The sequence below is a fragment of the Hemitrygon akajei genome, chromosome 3 (genome assembly GCF_048418815.1).
Source record: "Hemitrygon akajei chromosome 3, sHemAka1.3, whole genome shotgun sequence".
NCBI lineage: Eukaryota > Metazoa > Chordata > Chondrichthyes > Myliobatiformes > Dasyatidae > Hemitrygon > Hemitrygon akajei.
The window spans coordinates 76,038,379-76,063,693 of NC_133126.1; the positions used below are offsets into that span (position 1 = coordinate 76,038,379).

Here is a 25,315-nt window from a genome sequence, read left to right on the forward strand (position 1 = left end):
AGAACCCATTAAAAAAAGACCGACCGACACCCAATGCACAGAAACAAAAAAAAACTGTACAAACAGTAAAGTAAGCAAATATCATTCAGAACTGAAGTTTTATGAAAAACACAAAGCCAGACATCTCTGCAGCTGGAGTAGGTCATAGCCACAATTCATTGCAGAGCTGAGTAAACATGGCAGAACGACTTATGCAAAGCCAGTCATAACTGCAGCCGGAGCAGGCCACAGCCTCAGTTAAGCACAGGGCTGAGTAAACGTCGCAGAACAGCAAGCAGAACTGGCCCATCCCTCGCCTCTAGTCTGGTGCTTAAATCATCCAAACATTGGGTCATTCCTTGCTCTTGGACAGCTCTGGGGCCTGGACACCACCGCCATGATTCAACCCATATCCAACCTTTCCGATTCAGCCCAGTGCTTAAATCGATTAGACGTCAGGACTTCCCTTGCTCCCACCTCCACCTCCACTCACCTAGCCTCGCCTCTGCATGCCTCTCCATTGTTGGCAGAAATTGTTATTAATAAGGTATTCAGTAGTTTTCTTTGTTTTATATTTTGCCGCCTATAAGGAGCCTCTGGGTATCACCAGCGCCATCTTAAACCGTTTCTGTTATGGTATTGTCCCGTGTTTTATGCTTGGCACTGAACTACAACCAGTTCTGGTACATTCCACATACTGGCAATAGAGTGATTCTGATTCTGTCACACCTCAGAGTTTTTGGTGAGATTTCATTAATATTTGCAAGGTTCTAAACAAAAATTCTAATTTTCAGGGAAATCTGGAGTTCTTCTGAGAAAGTTAAGGGAAGGTATTCCTTCATCACGATCCCAGGGTTAAATCTGGAACATTACACTACAAAGCTATATTAGTCATTGTGGAGCAGGAAATTCACTCTCAACATCTTTGAGATTAACAGCACTCTGCAGTGATCTGTATCTTATCTTCATCTGGTTTTATACAAGATCCAAAACTTACATTTTTGTTTGTTTGGTGAACTTTCAGAAAATACATTTTCATGTTTTGGGATCCACATTTGTGAGAGGTGTATGATATTTTAATTTTAAATCTGTTATTTTCTCTCTTCTATTTTTTCATGTCCTATTTTTGTTGCAGTTTTTATAACCAACTGTGAAGACCACGTTTGGCCTTTAATTTTCCCATTTCCTCCTGACATTTTTTTAACCCTTATTATTAAGGGTTATTAGACAGGTAGTTAGGGATTCCTCTCCCCATAATTTCTCTCAACTCTTGACCTTCTTTAAAATTATCCCAAATGAAAGAAATACACAGGAAGATGATAGTTTCTCCAATGTTTGTCTTTTTATGAGTCAGAAGTTATCTCTATCATATGCAACATGTGGTTGAAAAGTGCCTTCACTGTTTCAAAAAGCCTTTTTGAAATGATATGGTAGGGAGGAGAAGCAGGAGTGAACAGTGAAAGTTAACAAGGGCAAAGATGACCAAAGGAATAAAGATAATCACTTCTGAAAATGAGGAAAAAAAAGAACTGTGAACCATGCCTTTGTGACAATTACAGAAAAAATGGTTAAAGCCAATTAGACTGGGCAGATTAGAAATGTAGAAATAGGAATTGGGAAAAACAAGGCAATGTCAACTTAATTTTTGTTTCTTGTCAAAACCCGGGTCACTTGCATAGTGGCAGCGGGCATGAGTCAGAATGAAGGATTTTAGAATAGAGTAAGGCTAGGAAGCACTTTGAACTTCATCAGTGGATGTATAGAAATGCAGTTAATGGCTGTGAGAAAGGACAAAGTTAAGTGAGATTATGAATGGTTTAGTGTGTATGTAGAGCAAGCTGCAGTTTCTGCAGGATGGTGACTGAAGCTTTTAGGGAGCCAAGAGAAAGGATGGCAGGAGGTAACAGGTATTGAGAATGGGGTCCTGACAAACGGTCTCGGCCCAAAACGTCCACAGCGCTTCTCCCTATAGATGCTGCCTGGCCTGCTGTGTTCTACCAGCATTTGGTGTGTGTTGTTGTTTGAATTTCCAGCATCTGCAGATTTCCTCGTGTTTGCTCATGAGAATGGGGATTGTGTTGACTACATAGATTCTGTGAGGTGGAAATGGATGATCATGGAATTGATATGTTTAAAGCTGAGATCATAACATGTTCAGTTTTGCACCTCATGTTCATACTTTAAATACTAATGGCTGAAGTCCAGGCTTCAGTCTGCAACTTATTGCAGATTGTAGCTACAACTTATCTCAGCATACACTCATCAAATTATGTTTTTGTTTCTTCAAAACTCATTCTCCTATGGACTGAAAAAGAGGCAAGGAATGCCCCAGTAAAGTTCTTGCTGGCTAATGACAGAAGAACATAAATTCCTGGGTTCACAATTCTTACATGATTTTTTCTCTAAAATGAACTTTGTTGAGAAAATTGAACATCTTTCCATTTCATCTGTTCACCTTCTCCTAATCTCAAATGCTTCCCTTTCCATCTTCAAATCTTCCTTTTCATAGCTCTACATTTTACTCCTTCCTTCCAATCCTTTTTTCCCTCCCAAATGCCTTGACAGAAATGCATTTGTTTAAAGTTCTGTTCAATTCCATTTAGTGTCATGTTTGTAGTAACTTTATTTGTAGGAAGTTGTAGCATGTCCTGTACCTTGTATTTTGTCTGCACTTTTACTAGCATTTTCATTTAAGGTTACAATGAATAGGGCAAACAGGTTGAAGGTTCCTTTGGTCTGCCCTGGGACAAGGTAAGTCAGGTTATTGTAAATACAGAATTCATACGGTATTTTCAAAGGATTGCTAGCCCTTTGCCCCTGGAATTATTGAACCTACACATACCTGCAACCACAAAACACCAATTTGTGAAAGCATTTCCAATATATTCATCTACTACTTACAATTTTCAACCAATCCCTTGTATTGTCAATGCAAGACAATATGTTTATTTTCATATGCATCTAATAATAGTTTCTGTTTCCTCTAATTGTGAATTTTTTGGCTGTAGACTAAGAGAAAGTATCAAACTGGCATCTCAGTCCTCACTATCCAGTTGCACTTGTAGAAACCACATTTGTAAGCTGATTGGATGATGACAAGTGTGCTTCTGATGAACTTTTTGTATTGTTACCAGCAGCCTCCTCCAATGAGAAGACCTGTGTGAACATTGGTTGGTAACAGGATTAAACTTGACTCTCACACTTCCACAGTTGAGTAGACTGCAAATACTTACTGGACAAACCACCAGGCAGGTATTAATGGCTGTGCCTATTTTTTTAAAAAAACAAGACATATTTCCCAACTGTTGCCTCTAATTTTTCTTACCAGTCTTCTATTAAATATTGACACCTGCAAAAGTAAGGACTTTGACCTGAAACACTAACTCTGTCCTGCTAAATATATAGTTTATCTAGAAGCTGCAACAGATCATTCCCAAAAGTTGAGAGGGTGTTGGGCATTGGAGCCATAAATGACAAACAATCTTTAAGTTAAGTGCACTTTGAACTAATTTCAGGAAGGCAATACAGAGTGGGAATCCTGGCTAATAATTCCTCATGAAACTAAGAGCATTGAAATCACCAATCTCAAACTCGCCACCTAATCACTTGTGCACATTAACAACATGGTATAGTCAAGGGATTGAATGCAGGATCATTCAGATTTGTACTGCTTTTACTATTTAAGGCAATGAGAAGCAAATTCCAGCAAGGATTTCTGCAGCATCTTTGTTTTCTGCTCCAAGTAATCCTATCTTGATAGCAGTGGAATCAAGCAGAAAACACTGCTCTGGAGTAATGTACATTTTCTGCTTGATTCCACTGCTATCAAGAATATAAGCAAAGTTTTTGCTGATCGTAAAAATGCACCGGCCAAGTTGATTCTGCTGGTTATCATTTCAGGTGAACAACTTAGAAGATAACACAGCTAATACTCCCAATTCCCAACTCCCTACTTTGCTTGCTGCAAGTCCCACTGGCTACATCAGTTGAGTGAAGATAGGCCCGAGATGAGAGATAAGCCAGCTGCCGCCTGTAATCAGTATAATATTCCTTTAATTACACTCAAAATTGCAGGCCAACTTTGTTGTGCACTGAGTAATATTTTAAGAGCTCAAAATTAGAGGAAAGCAAAATCCAAATGCATCAGTTATTTGCACTTGATATTTACATGCAGATACACATTAAAGTGGTAATAATAAAAACTCAAAATGATACTAAGATTAAAGTGCATTAACAATAATTTGGAAAAATAAATAGTGACATAAAGGTCAGGCTTTCTCCCTTGTCTGAGATTGCACCTAAAGGCATTATTGACGTGAGTACAGATGTTAGAAGCTTTAGACTGTTGTCAGATTCATCTTCATAGAAGAGTTACAGGCAGAGAAGATTACAACAACCTGGTATACATCCCACTTTTGTATCCAAAGTCCATCATATTCATTCATTCTTCCAGTAGCACACCCCAAAGTCAGTGGATGTATTTTTCTTAATGTGCGAGTCAGAAAAGTAACACATAGGAAATGTTTACATATTCAAGATGATCTCTTCTGTTGACGTAGAACTACTTAGAGAAGACCAACTATGATGAAACCGAAGATCATTGAAATAGTTTCCCAGTTCATCTCTTGGGTTTTACTGCCCAGCTGAGGACATTTGAACAGACTTTTATGATACTTGCTTGATTGCCCGAATCCACTCAGATCTTTCCGCGTGGGAGCCAGCTTGTATATAATAATGCACATCATTTGTCGTTATGATCTTGAAGAGGTTGCCCTGAACATTCCCCTTTATTCCTGAAATATTAACAAAGGTAAATATTTATATCCACTGCATAAAAAAATTCATTATGTGGCCCAAGTTCTCATATTTAAAAATATTTAAGGGTAGCACTGTGGGACAGTTAATAAAGCTTGCAGTTCTAGTGACCCAGACTCCTGACTTCTGGTGCTGTCAAAGTGGAATATTCACATTCTCTCTGAGATCACGTGGGTTTTCTCTGAATACTTAGGTTTCTTCTCACACCCAAAAGACATGCAGATTGGCAGGATAGTTGACTACTATAAATTGTCCCTAGTGTGTGAAGGGGTTGGGGATGAGAATATGGGTGGAATAAATGCGACTGGGGTAGGATTTGTGCAAATCAGTGCTTGGTGATAACTGTAGACCAGGTGGGCTGAATGGTCCAGTTTTGTGTTGTAGTACTCTAAATCTACTTACATTAGTCATAATCAACATTCATAAATGTTTGGATTCCATAGGGATTTGAAAGATATCTAAATAATGCAATATATTGGAAATACTCAGCTGGTAAGCCAGCACCTATGAGCAATGAGGTGAAGATTTCAGGCCAATGATCTTACATCAGAACTAGGAAAATTGGTAGTTGAACACATTTTAGATTAGTGAGTCAAAAAAAATCAGGGAAGTCTATGATTCAAGTATTTTTTCAACTTTGTTGTTAGAGTGCACATCTCCCTTAATACTTTGGCTAAAGTCAGTCCCTCCACTAGCATAGTTACCACAGTCACAATGATAAAGTCCATAAACTTTTAAAGTAACATTTATTGTTACTTATGAAATATTTAAGTTTTGCATTTTGCAATAATGCTTCCGTGTAGTTATATTGAGATTGATGGATGTCAATGTAACCTTTGGACACTAAATGCTACTAGCAACTATTGTTTATTGTATTGACTCTTAGTTTTTTTTATTTGTTCTTTAGGCGTACATGCCTCCAGCAAGACTACAATTTCTTTAGATGCTTTAAGAAAGAAAGTCATGGTGAAGTGGGAATTCATCACGCATAATGACACAACACATATTTTTGATGGGTCGACTGAGAACCTCTGGAGGGGTTCCTGCCCCGTAGAGTGCTAGTGCATTGTAGCAAGGTAATACAGAATGTGCTGGAGGGCAAATGGTGCACCGGACCTCTCATTCTCCCTCTGGAATCACTTGCATACATTGTTGGTTTCTGATGAACCCGAGCCAAGAGGCTGAATATAAAGATATAAAACAGAATAAGGCCATTTGACCCATTGAATTGGTTCTGCTTTATGCTCTGCATCTAGTTCCCTGCTTTTAAAAACCCAGGACAGGTGTATCTAAACAACACACACAAAATGCTGGTGGAACACAGCAGGCCAGGCAGCATCGATAAAGAGAAGCACTGTCGACGTTTTGGGCCGAGACCCTTCGTCAAGACTAACTGAAAGGAAAGATAGTAAGAGATTTGAAAGTATCTAACTTTAGATACAGGTGTATCTAACTCAGTTCTATTCTTTCCAATGGATTCATGTCTGAATGCAAAAAGATGAACAGGCAACTGTTTTTTTTAAATATTGTATACCTTTTCATTGTAGTTCTTTAACATTATTGAAATATTTTAACTCTCTTTAACTGCCTCTGATTATCATGGTCATCAGCAATTGTGCAGCTGCAATAGATAAGTACAGGGCAGCCAATAACCCAGGGAGTAATAGTCATTGTGAAGTCTGGATCACGCATGATCTGGCCCCAATAATTTTCTTAACAAATGAATGGCTTGCAAGGAAGTTATTAAGATTCAGCAAACCTGCAATCACCTTCTCCAAGCCAAGCTGGGCAGATGTTCTGGAATGCATTTCTCTATTGAAAGCAATTGAACTTTAATGATAAACTAAAATAATTCATAATCATTTTTCTTTCTAGTGGCTACTCATAAATTACCACGGTCTTTGTAGCTGAATTGGAACTTGATTAAATGTAGTCCAGCATTTTAACCACTGGAGTAGTGTATTCTTTGAAGCAATTCATTATGGTTGCTCAAAACATTCATGCCCAGTTTGCTGAATTTTAACTCTGTCATAACCTGTTTCTAATACCAAGAACACAAACCTCACCTGGTGGAATTCCATTGTCTTCCAATGCAGATACCAAGCAACCTCGGAGTGACATACCTCCAACTGGTTCATTATTTTTTTCCTATTGATGCAAAACAGTTATTGCAAGTCAGTGGGTGGCAAAAACTTAAAGTAATTAGGTAGACACATTAAAAGTGCCAGGAACAAATGTTGGGTCAGAATTATACTTTAACTTTCTTTGTGCACATTATATTTTCTCCACTACAATGATTGTTTCAGGTTTCCTTGTGAAGTTACTGTGAGTGAGTTAAATTTTCACATGTTCTTTCTTTGCCATTGATGAATCTCTTCATCCAGCCATCCAACATCAGTAAATCAGTATTAAATAAAATCTAAGGTGATGCAGCACAGAAACCTCAATTCACGATTGAAGCATCAAATAACTTGTCCCCAACTAGATTTTGACACAGATCTGGATTTGGCCGTCAATGTAAAGAGGGAAATGTAGAGATGTATAGGCATAACTTCCTTCTCCTGATCCTGAGGTGGCATGACAGAAGCAGAAACCTATTCTCACTGTAAACAGCAGATAGCACATACCTTGCAGGGATCATAGTAATGTAGATATGAAGGATCTTCCCTCAGAACAAATCTTCTCACTTTCCAGTTCTTTCTTTTGTGTCCCTAAGCACCACACACAAAAATCATGTTTAGGAATTTGAAAAATGTGCAGATAAAAAACAACAATATTTAACTGATATTACTTTCTTCAAGGTTTATTGTTGGTCAATGATATTCTGTGAAGTCTAAGCTTGCTAGGTTTGTCTAAGAACATTTTACAGATTCTAGTATTCAGAACTTATACACATATTACAAGTAAAAGCTAAGCAGATTTAGGAATGTAACACCATGCACTCTGACAAATACTAAATTAGTTCCCACATGGACTCTTCTAACAACATTAGGAATAACCTTGACTTTGAGCAACAGTCTACAGAAGCTTTGTGACTGGTTATCACAGTCAAATTTTTAAGGCAAACACTCTTTAGGAATGTGTGGTCCCCTAGACTGGAGCTATCTTGACACTCCTAGAACCTACATTTGGTCCCCCACATGCTCCATCTTTAGTGATCCCCTAATCTTTCTCTTGTAGGCATTGTCTTCCTTGCCAAGGATGTTAGTCTCATGCTCATGTAGACCAAGGTTTGGCCTATATAAAAAAAAACAACCAATCAAAACAAGGCCAATTCAAACTAACCAATCAGGAATAGGCAATTCATATCCAGCCAATCAGGATCGAGCATTATGCTCCGTCCATGCTCTGTTCGCTCAAGAGGGCATATAAGGAGTCTATAGGGGGACTTATCATTTGATGAGCTAGTGTCTGAGGAAGATGATTGGGTTTACTGGTGAAATGTTGCAATTAGTTTCTATAAGTATGTGACTGTTAAGGCCAAAGAATAGTATAGATAGATATGAGCAACAGTGTAACATTAACAATACCATTAAACATTTCCTTCAATTATTGTTCCATTGAAGTCCATTGAAAGGACAGAACTGGAACTACATACCAAACTAACCACTACCACCACTCCACTACTTCCTGAGATGTGATGACAGAGCATTAGCAGAACTCTTCCAAGGTACACCTCAAAGTAGTCATCCTTTATATAGAAACAGGCTGTCCAATGAGTTCTCATCATTTCCTTATCTGATACATGCATGTTTTCACATGGTACCCAAGGATCACTGATCACTGGTTAACATTTCCTGTGACCTGGTCGATCAGCACTGACTGGGAACTGCACCATAATGTTCCAGGTCTGGATTACTGAATTAGTTTAAAACTAAAGCAGTTAACATATCAACTCAAACATTTGCACTCAGATATCAGGGGGAGCTAATTAAAAATAATGATCTTACATTTTCCATTTATTTCACAATATTCACACATCAAGCCAATGAACTATGTAAACCTGAAACCTAACTACCTTACCTGTTTCATCAAAAACCCTTGCTTAACAATCTTGCCGCTGAGATCCATGTGTGGTATTTCAGTTTTATCGCTTGGACTATCTGTCTTCTTCAAACTTTTTGCCTATAGGAAATGCAAATTACAATAGTTTCAAAATTAGAACCATCCTCCTTCCCAACCAGCCACCTACACATATATCACAAAGAGTTAATAGAATAATGAGTTTGCACTTCAAACACAGCATGGAGACTGTTTATGTTTTGTAACCCTAGAAACTAATCAAAAGATAAACACAGGAGCAGGATCTTGCCTGCTTTGTTTCTCTTCAGTCAGCTGCTCATATATGACGTGGTGACATAATGATGTATGCCATTCAGGTTCTTCTTACATATAACCAAAGATGAATTGTGTAAACAAACAAACAATATATTAACTTATATTACTGAGATATTGAATACACTACAATGCACCCTGTTTAGCTATAAATTCCAACTCAATATAGAATGCATCTCAACTCATATGTAACATATTGCTCTTTAGTCTCTCTCGCTCTCTCTCACTCACACACACTCTACACAACACACTACTATACAGACATCCATAGCATAGTTCAGCATAGTAGATTTTAGATTGTCCCATTCAAGCCTCATGATTTAAATCGCTGAGGAGGATTTTGTACTCTTGTTGGAAGATGAGACTTGTAGCTGTGAAACAATCTCAGATTCTGGTGCCTCCTCCATGGTGATTGTAGGAGTAAACTCTGGGACTGCCGGTAGTGGTTCTGACAGCTCTGGATCCCTTTCTTCTCTAACAATTGACTCTGCTCTCCTCAACTGATCGATGTGTTGTCTCCAGATGACATCAGACACAATCTCCACTGTGCAGGAGAGTGGTGAGAGTGGTCCAGTTCTGTCCTTAATCTTGCCAAGTACCCACTTTTGATCACCTCTGTAGTTTCTCACTGGACTGCTTGACCAGTAGTGAAACATTGAACCTCCTTGTTTGAGGAGCCCTCAATTTGTCTCAGCTGTTTGTCCTGCAAACTCCTGGGATTGGGTTTGAGGAGATCCAAGTGTTAGCACAAGGGATGACTCAGGAACAGCACAGCTGGTGAGTGTGAGTGTGCTGCATTGTGAAATGCAAAAGGGAAATTGGTGAGCTTCTGATTCAGTATAGTGTGTTCTGCCGACATTGCTCACAGTATATTCATCAGACTCTGAACAAACCCTTCTGTCAAACCATTTGTAGCTGGGTGGCACAGTGCAGAGGTAATATATCTTATTCCATTCATTTTCAGGTATGACTGAAACTGTTCCTCCACAAACCAGTGTACATTCTTAGTTGGATATCTGCAGGCTTCAGCTCAGTGTCTTTGAAATACCGTTCAAACTCATTTTATGGAATGACTGAATCAGCCGAGACAGTGTCCAATTCTATTTTAATTAATTTGCCATTCACTTCTGGTGTAAGCTATATTGCACGTGTCTTGTTAGCTTTCACATTATAATATATTTTAAAACTTCTCTCCCTTTCCAAAGAAAAATGTGCTGTGCTTTAACAGGCAGGTAGTCATCCAGAGTTCATTTTTAAATTCCTCATTGTGACTGTAATGTTTCCGAACTCCAAAGACCAATCAAAGGCAAAGCATAGGAGCCAGGATCTTGTCTACTTAGTTTTTCTTTAGTGACGCACCCACATATGACGTACGCCATTAACGTACTTCTTACATATAAACCCCAAAATGAATTATATAAACAAAAGAAGCTTAATGTCCATTGAAGCTAACTTGGCATCTAATGAGTGTAAAGAACTGTTAATAGTGAGCAATTTAAATAGAATCATTAATGACCCTTCTTTATTTCACCTATCCACAGATGATCCTACCAGTATTTCCACTTCATAATACCAAAAAAATGTGTGTTTTAATAGCAGCAGGATCAGCCATTCTGCCACTAAAACTAAATACTTAAACAAAATGATAAAGGAAGCAAAGAGAAGATGAGATATTTATTTCACAGGAGATTATGTTCTAGTCTGTGTCATTTGAACTTGAAATTTGCAGGGTAACGGAGAAGGTGTAGAAGTAAGCACAGGTAAAAGAGTCTGTATGGCCTCCTTTATACTCTTTGAAACTACAATCTCTGCCCCACAAATATAACTGATGTACTCATTGAACATTTCCATTCACTGACTTGCCCACTAGATGAAATAATTGACAATAATTTACATCAGTTGTACAAATTACAATTTTTCAACCTCAGCAACAAAAAAAAAATTCTTTAGAACATGCAAGGGGAAACAAAGCAACAATAAAAGACATGCGATTTTGGAACTGAGAGAAGATAGCGTTTGGAATCTAATTGTATTAGTCATGCCTCATCTGATGTGTCCAGGTATTCTAACTCCTCACCAACAGTTAGCTTCTCAACAATGCCTGTGGAATAAATAGATTGCAGCCAACACAGGTTTCTGGATCGAGGATATCAATTACATCAATCTGCACCATCAACTCAGATTCCCTTCTCACACAGATGCCCCCTGACCTAATGAGCATCACTTTTATTTCATGTAGTACATTTACAGCAACTACTGTGTTCTGTGTCGCACAGTTCAACATTATTTACTTCCATCCAAACTGCATCCCTACCTCCCTTGCCTGTCCTCATTCATTTCTTTGTACCTGCCTTCCCAGCAGACTGATCAGGCGTAAAGAACAAACCTTCCCCACCCTTCTATCGCTCACATTTGTGTCAGGTGGTCTGCACCCAATCACAGGTAATCCTGTTTTTCCCTCTACTCACTTCCCTTCTCTGCAACTTAAAACATGTTCATTTTCTAATTTTCTTTTTTTTGAACGATATTCTTTCTGCTTGCCTCTTCACAATTGTCTTCCTGCTGCCAATTCAAACAGAATCTGTTGGGTGACGACCATTAGAAGCCACAACAGCCAGTCCCGTAGCCAGTCAGTCAATGAGATGGATCCCAATTGCAAGGGTGAAGATGGAATGTATTTACGTCACTAAACCTGTGGTTGTTCCGCAGGGACAGTCACTGATATAATGGCTCAAGGTGTTACTCAAATTGTAAAGCACAGTGTTCTCTCTGGCTGCTGCCTGCAGTGCCTGACAGACTTACACCTTATCTGGGGCATCCTGAACTATGCAAGGGACACCAGAGCAGTAGCAAAACCACTGTAGAAGAGAAAATGAATGCACAAAACCAGAAAAACCACTGTTGTGCAGTGCAGGAAACTTACAAAACAGTACAGTGCTGTGGAATCATCAAGGAACTGCTCTGTGCTGATGGTATTCAATCTGGCTTTTGTGCTTTTATCTCCAACTGGTTTGATGAAATCATCTTCAATTAGAAGGGAGGCTATGGTAACAGCATTTGAACGGGAATGGGCTACGTTTCTGGATACCAGCCAGTCAATCACTGTTGAACCTTCAGACAGAAAAAAATAGATAAGAAATGATTAGCCCCTCTCACTAAAATTAGTCCAGAGACCTGCAAAGAGAACATTGCATTCAATAAAAAATCAAATTGTTGATTGAAGAGTGTGGGATTGTTTCCCAAGCAATTTGTAAAACTAGATTGGTAAAAGGACTGCTCTGCCAAAGTAGATAATGTTTAGGAAAGATGCCTGTATGAACAAGATGAAAAACCATTGAGAAAACTCCCCCTGCTCCTTCACCCCCAACAAATGTTTGAGGCTTCCCTCAATGCTTGCAAGAATGTTCTATCCAAATGCCATCTACTCTCATTCCCTCCACTGCTTTAATCAAAATGATTATTATTATGATCAATGTGTAGAAAATATATTAAAAGCTAAATTAATATGCATATTCTCATTCCATGACAGGGATATGGTTTGATCCTGACATCAGATATTATGGGTTAACAATTGCACATTCTCTCCTGTACCATCTGAGCTCCCCTTGGATGCTTGGTTTCATGACATATTTCAGAAGACACGTTGTTGGGCTGATCAGTTTCTTTAAATTACCCATTACAGTAGGTCAATGGTTAAAGAAAAAAGAATCAAATGGGAATTGATGGGCATGTGCAAGAGAGAACATGCTGCAGCAATACTGGGAAATGAGGCGTGGGGAGGGAATGGAACTGATAACTTTCCAAGAAGTTGGCATGGACACAAAGGGCCAAATAATTATAGAAATAAGAAAAGTATAACACAACTAAGCTTTAATAACAAATTCCTGCAAAATGCCTAAAATTCAGATGTTATATTTAAGCAAAGTAACATTAATTGTAATTGGAAAACTACCAAAACAGCTTTATGCTCCTGTTCTTTCTTGTAATGTTATCTTACTAAATCCTTATTTACATGCATTGGAATATTGCATCACTGGAGTGAACCAGGATGCACATGCTTGTGGAACTCTGTCAGACTCCAGCTGCATGCTGAACTTTTGTCTGGGCAAGTCTAGTGCTGATCTTTTCAAGCATTTGTTCCCCCCCTCCAACCCCAAAAAAGCAGTTCTCAGAACTGGCAGAGAGCAGTGAATCTAGACCAGTTGCCTGGCAGCACTGCAGAGACAACAGGAGAAATTCAAAGCTGACTGCTAGTTGAGGGACATGCAGATGCCAATATCCATTCACCGGTGAAGATCATGCCAAGTGACTGGGTGTCAAGATTCTGAGCCCACGCAGGCTGTGTAAGAGAAAGAAGCTCCAGCAAGATGAACCCTGTCAATTTTGTTCTTAATTGCAATTAAATCATACCCCCCCACCATTTAGTAAGAGCTTTCCACCAACAATGAAATGTAATTCTACACCCTGCCCCCCCTTACACACTTACAATCACACTCACTTATCTGAGCAGTTTCTTGACTGTTTTTTTTTATCCCCAAAAAGCAATTCATTCAATCCCTCTTTATTCAGGTTTCTGAACTGCAATACCTGGTTAAGCCTTTAAACACCAGAATCAACTGAACTGCAAGAACTTGCTCATTTGCGTAATTTTTAAAATTCAATTGGAAGAGATGGAGCTAGGAAAATTACCATAAAGATTATTCGTGGTTGTTCTCCATAAAAATTTACATTTCAGTCTTTGATCTTATTGTTTCCTTCCAAGAATGGAGGTCTCAGGAAATTATGTGGGATAGTGTGATTGTTCTGAATGCTGGCATAGATTCTATGGCCTCCCTCTCTCTTTAAAGAAATATTAAAAATGTCAAATGGCCCATCTTGTGAAACCATAGGTTGTTTGCTGTTCCTTTCCATGCCTTGAGCCGCATCAGGCGGCAACCTTGCTGTATCTTTAGCATTTTGTCTGTTTTCTTACGAGGTTGAGTTGCTAGCTCATTGCTCAACCCAGCACAGATGGAAAATGTTAAAGGAGCCGGCCGGATTCAAACCCGGGACCACTTGCCTCAAAGTTCGGTGCAGATGCCTCCAACACTACCGGCCGTCTAAACCATAGGTTTTAAAAACAATTTTAAAATTTTAAAGTAGTTAGTGTTCTTTAAATGTGGCTATTTCTTCGCATAGATATAAAATAAGATATAATAAAGTGCAATTTTCATTCTATAAAAAACTTAAATAGAACCACAGCTAAAGTATTCTGTGAAGCTTTGGATTCCACATAATAGGACAGATGTGTAAAGGCTGAATCTGAGCTGAAAGTGGCTGCCTGGTATGAGAAATTCCAAAATTTAAAAAAAAGAGGATCAGAGCTATCATTTCCTAAGCAGAAGAGATTAAAAGGTAGCTTGATGAAGTTGTTTATCATTATCTGTAGATGAGACAGTGGATAACAACTGATTGTTTCCTGTGGTTGGGTAGCTAGGATGAAGTGCACACAGATTGTAAAATAAATGTCAGAGGATTATGTTAGTTTACAGGATAAACATTTTACCAATGCTGAGAGTCTGAGGAATTCTCTTAATGACTGAGGCAGAGAGCAGACCAACAGATCAAGATTCTTGGACTGATGACTGAAGGGGAGGAAGAAAGAGATACGGGAGAAGAATAGGCTGCGGGTATCAGACCTTAGCATCATATCCCAAGGCTTTGTATCCCTTCCGTGAGTAAGGTACCACTATTCAAGTAAACTTGAATTCAAATAATAAGGCAGTGCCTCAAGAAGGTGGCATTCCTCATTAAGGACCCTCACCATCTGAAACATTACCTCCACCAGGGAGCAAGTACAGGAGCCTGAAGACCTGCACTCAAGATTTCAGCAATAGCTCCCTCCCCTCTGCCATCCGATTTCTGAACAGCCCATGAACACTACCACACTAATCCCCTTTACATTATTTTTAGCTGCAACTTGTATTTTATTAATGTATTGCACTGTACAAGAACAAATTTCACAACATGTCCATGGTAATAAATCTGATTCTGATTGCCTCTCCAAATGGCTGACAACCGGTAATTATGTATGATATGGGGATTACAGAGATACCCGTGATTCAGACATCTTTCTGAAGGAAACGTCATCCTGCCTTTGATGGTTTATCAGTCGATGTAACAGGAAGCTTTTCAGCTGTGAGATATCGGGAGAGTAAAGCATTGGGCTTGGTTGTGTTGAAACACTCAGTGCCAAAAACTAATCCATGTGAAAAATGAACATTTTGACGTGCTACCCAAAGAGTGCTCCTAAACTGGAGCAAGCCTTATTCATCCCCATCAGATCAGGAGCAAAAGAAATCCTTAAAAAGAAATAATAAAGCAAGCTTTGATTATTCCTCAGGTTCCCACATTCTTTTCCTTACCGGCGAAGCATTGTTTGTAAGTGCTCCCATATTCTCCATTTGTCATCTCCTTGATCCCACTGTTGCTTTCTTTCATTTCCCTGATTAAGTGACTGTAAATTAAATAAATTGTGTTATTTTTTTGCACATTTCCCAATGCAGTTATTTCAGGTAAAGCATTAATTGCCCTTTCCTACATGCTCAGAAGAGTTGACAAGTTTAGCAAAACATTGCAGGAGAAGATATGGAGCCTCATACAGGCCAGCACTTTGAGTTGAACAGGAGATCAATGGTCATTTTATTGACATTAACATTTTAAATGAAGTGACTTCTCAAAGGGCATTAGTGAGAATTGAACTCAGGATCTTAGGGATATTCATCTAGCTCTCAGCATTCGAGTTCATTACTCTTCATCTCCACATTGTTAATCCAGTAATATCTGCATACCTAACCATCTAGAGAACAGAGTCAAGTTAGACGAATCTGAACTACAACTTTCTTTCTGTTTTTATGGTTAAAACAGTACTGAAGTTATATTGATAAAACAGAATCATATCAAAAGAATCCAGTTTAGTTTATTTCCTCCTCATTGCACCAAAAAGGGATTACATTGAATAAATGTGTTACTTAGTGACAGTAATTAAAATACTAGAAATCTTGGAGAAGTTAATGGGAATAAATTTAAACAAATCCCATGGATGTGATGGCCTAACATGCAGTTCCAAACAAACTGGCTGCAGAGACAGTGGATGCATGAGTGGTGAACTTTCAGACTTCCCCTAGTTCCTGGAATAGCTGAAGTAGATTGGAAGGTAGCAAATGTAATCCTGCTGTTCCAGAAATGCAGAGAAGAAAGAAAATAGGCAAAATAGGCAATTTAAAATCATAAATTGGTTAGCAGAGTCAGTCCATAGTTGTATGAAAAGAATCTGATGCTTAACCAATCTAACATTTTTGAGGATGTCAACAGGTGGCTAGTTAGGAGGAAGCGATGAATATAGCATTTCTGGATTTTCAAAAGCCCTTCATTAATTAGAGTCTCATTAGATTAGAGGTAATACATTACTATGGATAAAGGATTGGTTAAAGTTGAATTAATACCTTTGAGATCCTGTTTCATTACTCCCTATGCTCACTGCACAGGGTCTCTCCCCCATTCTATCTATGTCATTGGTTCCAATGTGCACTATGACCGCAGGCTGCTCACCCTCCCCCTTGAGAATGTTCTGTAGCCTTTCTAGTGAGAGATGAATATCTAGGTGTATTTGTGGTTATCTACATGCATAGCATTACACTTCTCCAAATTGCTCACCCTTCTAATGTGCCCATATTCCAATGCAAAACTGTTGTCCCTTCATCACAGTTCAATTTCCCACCTAGCTTTGTGCTCTCAATAGAAGTGGATAAAAATATAGAGTGCTATCCATGTCATTGACGCAGACTGTCAACTGCACTGCCCCAATGCTGATCTTTATGACAGCTTCAAAGTGACCCCTATACTCTTGAGCAAACACGAGGAAATCTGCAGATGCTGGAAATTCAAACAACAACACACACAAAATGCTGGTAGAACACAGCAGGCCAGGCAGCATCGATAGGGAGAAGCGCTGTCGACGTTTCGGGCCGAGACCCTTCGTCAGGACCCTATACTCTTGATTTGGGTTACTTCTGGTGCTTCATGCTTACCTGGACAGAAACAGAAATATAGAGCACGTCTGGCTCAGGAGCTGGAGCAGGAGGCAAGGTTTCAGGTTCTTGGATCATTAAAACCACTTCTGGAGCAGCAGTGACGAGAGTAATGGGATGTACCTTAATTAGAGAGAAACCAATGTCCTGGCTGGGAAGTTTGCTGATGCTACTCAGGGGAGTTTAAACTAGTTTGGCAAGGGGATGGAACCAAAGCACGAGAAAGCAGAGGGATCGGACTAGTAAGAACAGGCATAAGCAATGTCATTAATAACATGAGACAGGCATGTTGAAATGTGTATGTTTAACGCTACTAGTATTAAAGGCAAGGGAGATTAACTTAAAGCATGGAATATACCCCAGGTCATTGAGAGAAGCAAGGAATGAGATTTCTGGGGCATTAACCTTGAGGACTCAAATGTAGAGAGATAGTACACTGTTAATGACAAGACCCTTAACAGTGTTGATGTGCAAAGGGCCCATGTCCTTGGTTGTACAGGTTGATTGGGTGATAAAGGCGGCATATGGCATGGTTGCTTTTATTAGTTGAGAAAATGTGTTCAAGCTTCTTTAAGTTATGTTGCAGATTTATAAAACTCTGGTCGGGCCACTTCTGAAGTATTGTATTCAATTCTGGTCACCCCATTATAGGAAGGATGTCGAGGCTTCGGGGGGGGGGGGGTGCAGAAGAGGTTTACCAGGATGCTGCCAGGATTAAAGGGCATGTCCATGTTGGACAGACCTGGTTTGATTTCTATGGAGTTGTGGAGTTTGAGAGGAAATCTTTAGTATTTAGAAATCTAAGTATTTAGAGGTATTTAAGAGACTTGGAAAGACATATGAACATGCAGAGAATGAAGAGACATGTACATTGTGGAGCTAGAAGGCTTTTGTTTAGTTGGACATTTAATTACTAATTTAATCACATTGTGGGCCAATGTTACTGTGCTGTACTGCTTGATGTTCTATGTACAAGAAGAAACCTTTTTTTAAAAAAAAAATGGTGCACAACCACAATATACATATATTCAAAGGATTAAGTGCCCATGTGCTTGAAACTCAGGAATGTAACATTCAGGTACAGCAAGGTATGAGGAAAGCAGATTAATGGGTTTTACTGCAGAAAGGATCAGAGTACAGGTTTAACAAAGTCTTATAATTGTACTGGGGTTTCATAAGACACTACTTGGAGTAACATGTACAGCTTTGGGAATCCATATCCAAGGGTGGATATGATGTGGTGCAAAGGCTTGCAAGATTAATTCCAGAGACGTGGCAAGACCGACTCGCGTGAAGCTATACTTTCTGCAGTTTTAAATGGAAGTAGTTTCATTGAGATATGAAATTCTGAGCAAACTTGACAGGGAAACTACATCCCCTGTCTGGAGGGTCTAAAACAAAGGGAAATGGGACCTAACTTTCAAAACAGATAAGGAGTTGTGAATCTTTGAAATTTTCTTCCTGAGAGGATTGTGAATACTCAGCTGTTCAGGTCAGAGGCGGATAGATTTTTCTTCTCCAAGAGTATCACGGATATTATGGGGACATGTGAAAGGGTAGTCAAGACTCAGCCATCATCATAATGGCACAAAAGCCAAGAACATTTCCCACTGCTTTTATTGACTAACAAAATGATCGCAAAAAGCAGCTTTTGCATTTCTGCTGCCATTGAGGCACATTAAATGGAACTCTACTAGCTATTAAAATGCAAAACAGAAGAGATGGTAACACTACTATTATAAAACAGACCTTGCACAATTCACTGCATCTTTGGGGTCAAAACAATTAAACCATATTTTCACTATCACAAACATTGTTTTGTCTTACCTTATGGTGAAATTATGATTATGGTTAAGAGCAATGCAAATTGTAATTATCCCTGCCTTGATGTCTGGACTATAATCTGCTAGTAATCTGAGACAGGGCAATATTAGATCTGCAGAGCAGTAATTAATCTGAAATACACCAAAGATGGTGCAAGTAAATTCAATAGCACCTTTCAAAATAATATTGGACAAAGAATTAATCTGCAGGGCTGTGGAGATGGAGCAAGGGAATGGATTCATTAAATTGCCTAAGCAACTAGTATACAAAGACACAATAGGCTGAACAAACTTTTGTTTTGCTGAAGGCTCAACAGTGCAGGTTTCCTTTTTATAAAAAGTCCACCTTGTTTGTGCATAACTTACCCAATGTACTCCGTTTAGTTACATACGCAGTTGACGTTCACAGTATACCTTACACATGAAAAATGGCACTTAGCTCCAAAATGAGTTGGCCACACCAGGACAGGAAGCAGAGAATTCTTGGAAGTGGGGGGATAGAACAGGACCTACTTGATGATCTATGAGAAAGCGTAATGACACTTACCTCAGACAAATGTTTGTTGATACTTCAAAGGATGCATCTGAAGAACTCGGTTGCTTTTGATGTTCTGGATTTGAGGCCTTGATCATGCTACTGATATCTTCAGCCCATGAATCTCGTTGCTCACGACAGGAAGCTTCAAGGAAATGCTCTGCAGAATTCTTTGCCTTCAATTTTATCACCAGCTGTCAAAAAGATAAACAGATAATCAGATCTTTGTTTACATGTTCTTGTACTTTGGCAAAAATTGTCCAGATTCTATTAAATGACTACAAACTGCATTCCTCAAGATGTTAAATAACTGATTTTGCTCAAAAACTGAATAACTACATTGACTGTGACATGTGGAAGAGAGTCACATTGATCAATCAGTTACCAGATTCAATGACTTATTTATGTTTTAAAAACTCAGTAGAGGCAGCAGCTGGAATGCTGTAAGACAAGGGATCATATTCTAATTAAGAAGATAAACAAATGTGGGCAGTATCAGAAAGAAATTGTGTAACTAGAATCTTAAATTGCATTGTAGTATTAGAGAGGTGGAAGAAACAAGTTCATAAGCAAGACAAAGAAATAAGTTTCAATATTCTTACCGGTCTGCTTTCATAATCCAGGCAGGGACAATGGACTGTACATCCTACCAAGGAAATAATGCCCCTGGGACGAGACTCCTTCTTTCCTCCTTCAATTTTATAGTAGACAAGTTGATCTTTTGACAATACAAACCAGCGCGCTTTCCAGTTGTGCACAACATGACCCTGGAATTAAAGCAATCCAAAAGGAATTCCTAATCAGTAAAAACATCCTTAATTGCCATAGTTAGAATCATTATTAAAACTGATTAACTTTGACAGACAAAAGCATAACCTTCCATACTTGGTATTATCAACAATTTTATGGACTGGGGTATTCCTGAGGAATACCTGAGGAAAGAGGAAAGAGTATTCCTCTTTCATGTTCAGTAATAGATTAAACAGTTACCAAATAGGTCATTTGTTATTATGAGGTCTTAGTCTACTCTCCGTTTTGTAGCCACACCTGTAGCAAGATGTATTTAATTCAAATTTAACCAACCTTAATATGGGTCCTGCCCAGCTGCACAAACAATTTTGGCTCCTCGAACATGGGGGAAAATATCAAACAAACATATCCAAGTTTACAGTGAGGAACAAAGGGGTTTTTAAATAACTTTCAAAACAGACTATAATCTGACAGAAACGCTGGAGGGGCCATATATACTCAGGCACAATCAAGTGGCCCCAAGGATTTAAATGGAGTACAAAGATCACACAATGAATGACTTGTTTAAATCTAAAGGTCTGTCTATCTGTCTTCTCTGAGCCTCTATGGTCTGACTGTCTACAAGTCTTACAAATCCACAAAGTAGTAACAACCATTGTCCCACCATGACTGGATTCATTATCCAAAGCCACTAGAAATGTCAATGTCCATTGCCCAAATACTTGTTGGGGTGAAATTTATTTATCAACCTTTCTTTCCAATATTTTTTATTAATTTACATATAATACAGAGTTCAAGAAAAAATATATATCAATACATTACACTAACTCACATATAAAGACTCCTTACCCTATATTCATACAGATTAACTAATTTGTAACATTGAAATACAGTAATTTTATTATATAAAATATCTAACCCACTATCAAGACCGAAGCTGATGAATAAAGAAAAAAGGCAAAAATATCAGTCATCATCTGTGCTTTAACAGCAAATCAAAGGTTTTGAAAACAATTCCAAAAAGGTCCCCACGATGTTTGAAAGTCTTGGCTAGATTCAGAGATTGAACATCGAATCTTCTCTAAATTTAAACATGACATCACATCAGGTAACCATTGGGCGTAAATTGAAGGGGCCACATCTTTCCATTTAAATTGCTGAAATATTCAAAACGGCTGTCACATCACCTGACTGTGATATTGATCAAAATATCAAACAAGATGGTACAGGCTACTTCGCTGACACGGGAGGAACCATTTCCCTTATAGCACAATGAAGAAATAGGCAAATGGGTGGCAGAGGGTCAGTTGATTGTTAACGGGATGACTTTTGAGTTTTGAAGGAGAGAGCAGGACAATTTTACAAGGATTGTTCATCTCTGCACATGGGAACAGACCCAGTGACCACCAGGGAAACCTGTGTTCATAGAGAATCATATATGCACCAGTATGATAGAGGGATCATTGAGTTTAGTATGAGTGTTTCTCAGAGGGTCTTTCACTTACAACTCCACTGATAAAACCTGAATGAATTCTATCAATTCTCGACTATTAACACCCGCTGTAGAGTGACAGTTCTCAAAAAAAACCCTAATATTGAATTCTCCTAATAGATATCACAATATGACCATTGCAGCAGCACGAGATGGCATCCGTCATACAGATACAATAAGCGCCCTTCTCTAGTACTCATAAAATCCCCCATCCTGGAATTCCTTACATCACACAGCTTGTGAACACTAATAGGGACAATCTGCCACACTTCATGATTCACTACGCCGTCCTCGTTCAAAGTCTAAAGCCGACAATCATTCTCCCTTCTCAGAGGCTGCCTGGCCAGCCGAGTTCCTACCGCAGGTCTTTTTTTGTACTCCAGCCGTCTCTTTCTTGTGCCTCAGTTATAGTTATTAGACGGTCTAATTGACAATGAACGCAAGTAGCGTCATATTCATCAATAATTCTGAACGGCATTGACTTGTCTGTTACGGTATGTCTTTGGGAAGGACCACTAAATAGAGAACAATAATTAATAACCTGCAAGGTAAAAGGGAAGCGATGTACTTCAATGTTCCTCTTGTTTAATTGTGGTGTAATAAAAGGTCGACATTTCCAAACAATTGGTGAATGAACGAGTTGCTTTGAGTCACCCTGACCAGCCGCCCCCAGTTCCTCCACTTGGTCGAGGTGACCTCAGCCACCCGCCTGTGTGAGCGAAAGCCTGACAGATTCGCCGTCCTAGTGAGTCAGGTTAGGAATATACGTGTGTGTTGGCGGGTTTAAAATCGGCTCCGGCCTTTGCAATGGAATATCCCCAGATGACTGCCCTTTCCCGACCGCACATGAAGAAAGCACCTAAAACAGGACTCCCGGGGACGTTGAAGACCGCAGCCGGAGAAGCGGGATGTGCTGGAAAAAAATAATTCGGTCCTTCTCCCGCTTCTACAGAATAAGACCCTTTACCACCTCCAGCCTCGTCATGTGGTTAGGTAAACTACTGAAAGTCTGTTCCTTGATAAAAGAGGCTACGATTTTTTCTTGCGAATTACTTATCAACATTTCACTTTCGCTGCATCTTGTGGTTCTTTTATTCGAGTCTGTTTAGAAAAGAGTAACTTGTGGGCAACCTCGTTATCACATCATGGTACAGAAATTCCTAAATCAGATAGTACGGGAGAATGTAGTTCCTGAGTAGGAGCAAGGGAGGGGGGTCTGGGTGAGTGGTATTCATTTCCTCATGTTTAGAATTTGTTACCAAGAAGCAAGGTGGATGCAAAGTAAAACTGGAGATACCATGGTAAATGGGGGGGGGGGGGGGGGTGGAGGCAGGAGAAGGGAAAAACAGTCAACATTTGCAGATTTTATGTTGTTGACGATTTTCTTAAAATCTAGCTCATCGTTTTATCTATTCATTAGAAATAGTTATTTTTCAATTACCGTAATTAACTTCGAGCTATTCATTATAAATGGTAAATACCAAACTGATTTCTCTAGATGAAATTTTAAAAAGTTGTTTCCTTACCCTTTTGACCAGGAATCCTTCTCTTATTACACTTGTTTCTCCCTGCATGTTGCCCGACAAGTGTCTGGACTCGCGCTGTGATCAGCAGTGTATTGTTAAAGCCTAAATACACCAGGAAATACCACGTCATAACGACTGGGCGCCTCCTCACCTTGGGTGCAGTCAGCATGACTAATTCTGAGTAATCCCTGCCTACGAAGTGTTGACCGGCAGGTGTTGTAAATGGAAATCCTGTTGCCGCTGTAGAACAAACGAATAAAGCAGCCCCCAGCCTGTTTCCCACTGCCCGGCAAGTCTGAGGAAAGTTTGTTAAAAGGTCAGAGAGTTGCTTTCAATGATGTGACATACGTCCTGAAATTCCTCTACAACAGGAGAAAGCTCCATAAAGTGGTGTTGCATGGATGCTTGTACAAGTTTTGGACAAAGCTCTTTGTTTATCTCACGTGAACTCTGATATTGCTAAGCTTTAAGAGATACTATGGAGGTAGAGGGTGCGAGAGGGAGAGAGGTGGCATATTAAGAGCTGTATGTGCCAGACTCAAGAGCAAATGGTAACAGTATGGTTGGTCAAATGTGAATGAGAGTTGGATGATCTTTCAGACCAGGGACTGGCTGGGAGTCCTGGATGTATGCATAACAGGAGGTACCTCAGGAAATAAGCTAGGATGGTGGTGGGGTGGGTTGTGGTGTGAGAAATAGAGGGGCACAATTGAGAGCATCCTGACTGGCTGCATCACTGCCTGGTATGGGAACGGTAGCTCCCTTAATCGCAGGACTCTGCAGAGAGTGGTGTGGACAGCCCAGCGTATCTGTCAGGACATTTAGAAAGACAGGTGAGTAAAAAAGGCCCGAAGGATCATTGGGGACCCGAGTCACCCCAACCACAAACTGTTCCAGCTGCTACCATCTGGGAAACGATACCACAGCACAAAAACCAGGACCAACAGGCTCCAGGACAGCGTCTTCCACCAGACCTCCAGATTGCTTAATACATGCGGACACAACTGTACTATGTTATATTGACTGTCCTGTTGCACATACTATTTATTATAAACTACTATGATTGCACATTTAGACTGAGACGTAACGTAAAGATTTTCACTCCTCATGTTTATGAAGGATGTAAATAATAAAGTCAATTCAATTTACAGTAAGTATTTGCAGGGTGGGGGATTTGCCAGCACCAGTGTGAAAATCACACTGTAAGCTTTGTTAGCACAACTGGATATTAGACAAGGGACATCAGCCTGTGTGTTGGATGCTGTTTGATGCCACTGCACTCTAGAAGAACCATGTGAATAGGTGTGTCATATACCTACAGAATGCAGATATGGAGTAGATGCATTCACAAGAAATCTCATCCACACAGCACACAGCTGTATTCCTGTGTTGTTCCTGCAAGCAAGTCTTTCATCATGCTCTGCGTACAAAATACGATATCTGCGTACAGTGTATGATAATAAATCCAACTTTGACTTTGAATGTTGAACAACAAGAGAGAATTTCTAAGCTAAAATCTTCATGAATAAGATGTTGTGTAATTTATTTTATTTGGACAATGATCAGATAATTTGTACCCCATTTTTCATCCTGCAAACAGAATTCTGATGAAATACAGAACATAGACATGTATGGGGTGTCCAGGGAGGAGTAGCCCCTCTGGAGAATAGGCTTGTTGTGTCCTTTCTAGGGCGGCTCACTCACCTTTGGTTGCCACCAGACACTCAGCTTTCTCCTGTGGTTCCAAGTTGCTGTTTGCATGTGACAGCAGCCGCACCCGGGTACACCACTTTGACAGGCAGGCTAACCCAGGCGATAGTAGCCAGCGACCTCATATCCCAGTGAGTCTGGGACATGCCTGTCATAGCATGTGAAGTCAGCCCTGGCAGACTAGGCAGAGCAGATCTACAGTGGGACCCAACTGCAAGGAAGTGTTGCAATAAGCGGTGACTGCAGCGACTGGAAGCAGACCCAAGAGCAGGACACAGGCA

At 39.5% G+C, this 25,315-nt stretch overlaps 1 protein-coding gene across 1 annotated transcript; it reads right to left on the bottom strand.

Annotated features, from left to right (window-relative positions):
* On the bottom strand, positions 1 to 23,430 carry plek2 (pleckstrin 2). The gene is made up of 9 exons (XM_073040157.1): positions 23,325 to 23,430; positions 20,159 to 20,323; positions 19,569 to 19,750; positions 15,534 to 15,625; positions 12,053 to 12,240; positions 8,818 to 8,919; positions 7,422 to 7,505; positions 6,861 to 6,942; positions 1 to 4,772 (listed from the first exon to the last, which is right to left on the bottom strand). The coding sequence occupies exons 1-9, from the start codon at positions 23,370 to 23,372 to the stop codon at positions 4,645 to 4,647; spliced, it is 1,071 nt and encodes a 356-aa protein (XP_072896258.1). The 5' UTR covers positions 23,373 to 23,430; the 3' UTR covers positions 1 to 4,644.
* Positions 23,431 to 25,315: the final 1,885 nt, after the last annotated feature.

Coding starts and splice junctions, on each gene's coding strand:
- plek2 (XM_073040157.1), bottom strand. CDS start 23,372: ATGCAGGGAGAAACAAGTGTAATAAGAGAAGGATTCCTGGTCAAAAGG. Junction 19,751..20,158: donor TGGATTATGAAAGCAGACCG/GTAAGAATATTG, acceptor TCTTTTTGACAG/CTGGTGATAAAATTGAAGGC. Junction 6,943..7,421: donor ATTACTATGATCCCTGCAAG/GTATGTGCTATC, acceptor TTGCATCAATAG/GAAAAAAATAATGAACCAGT.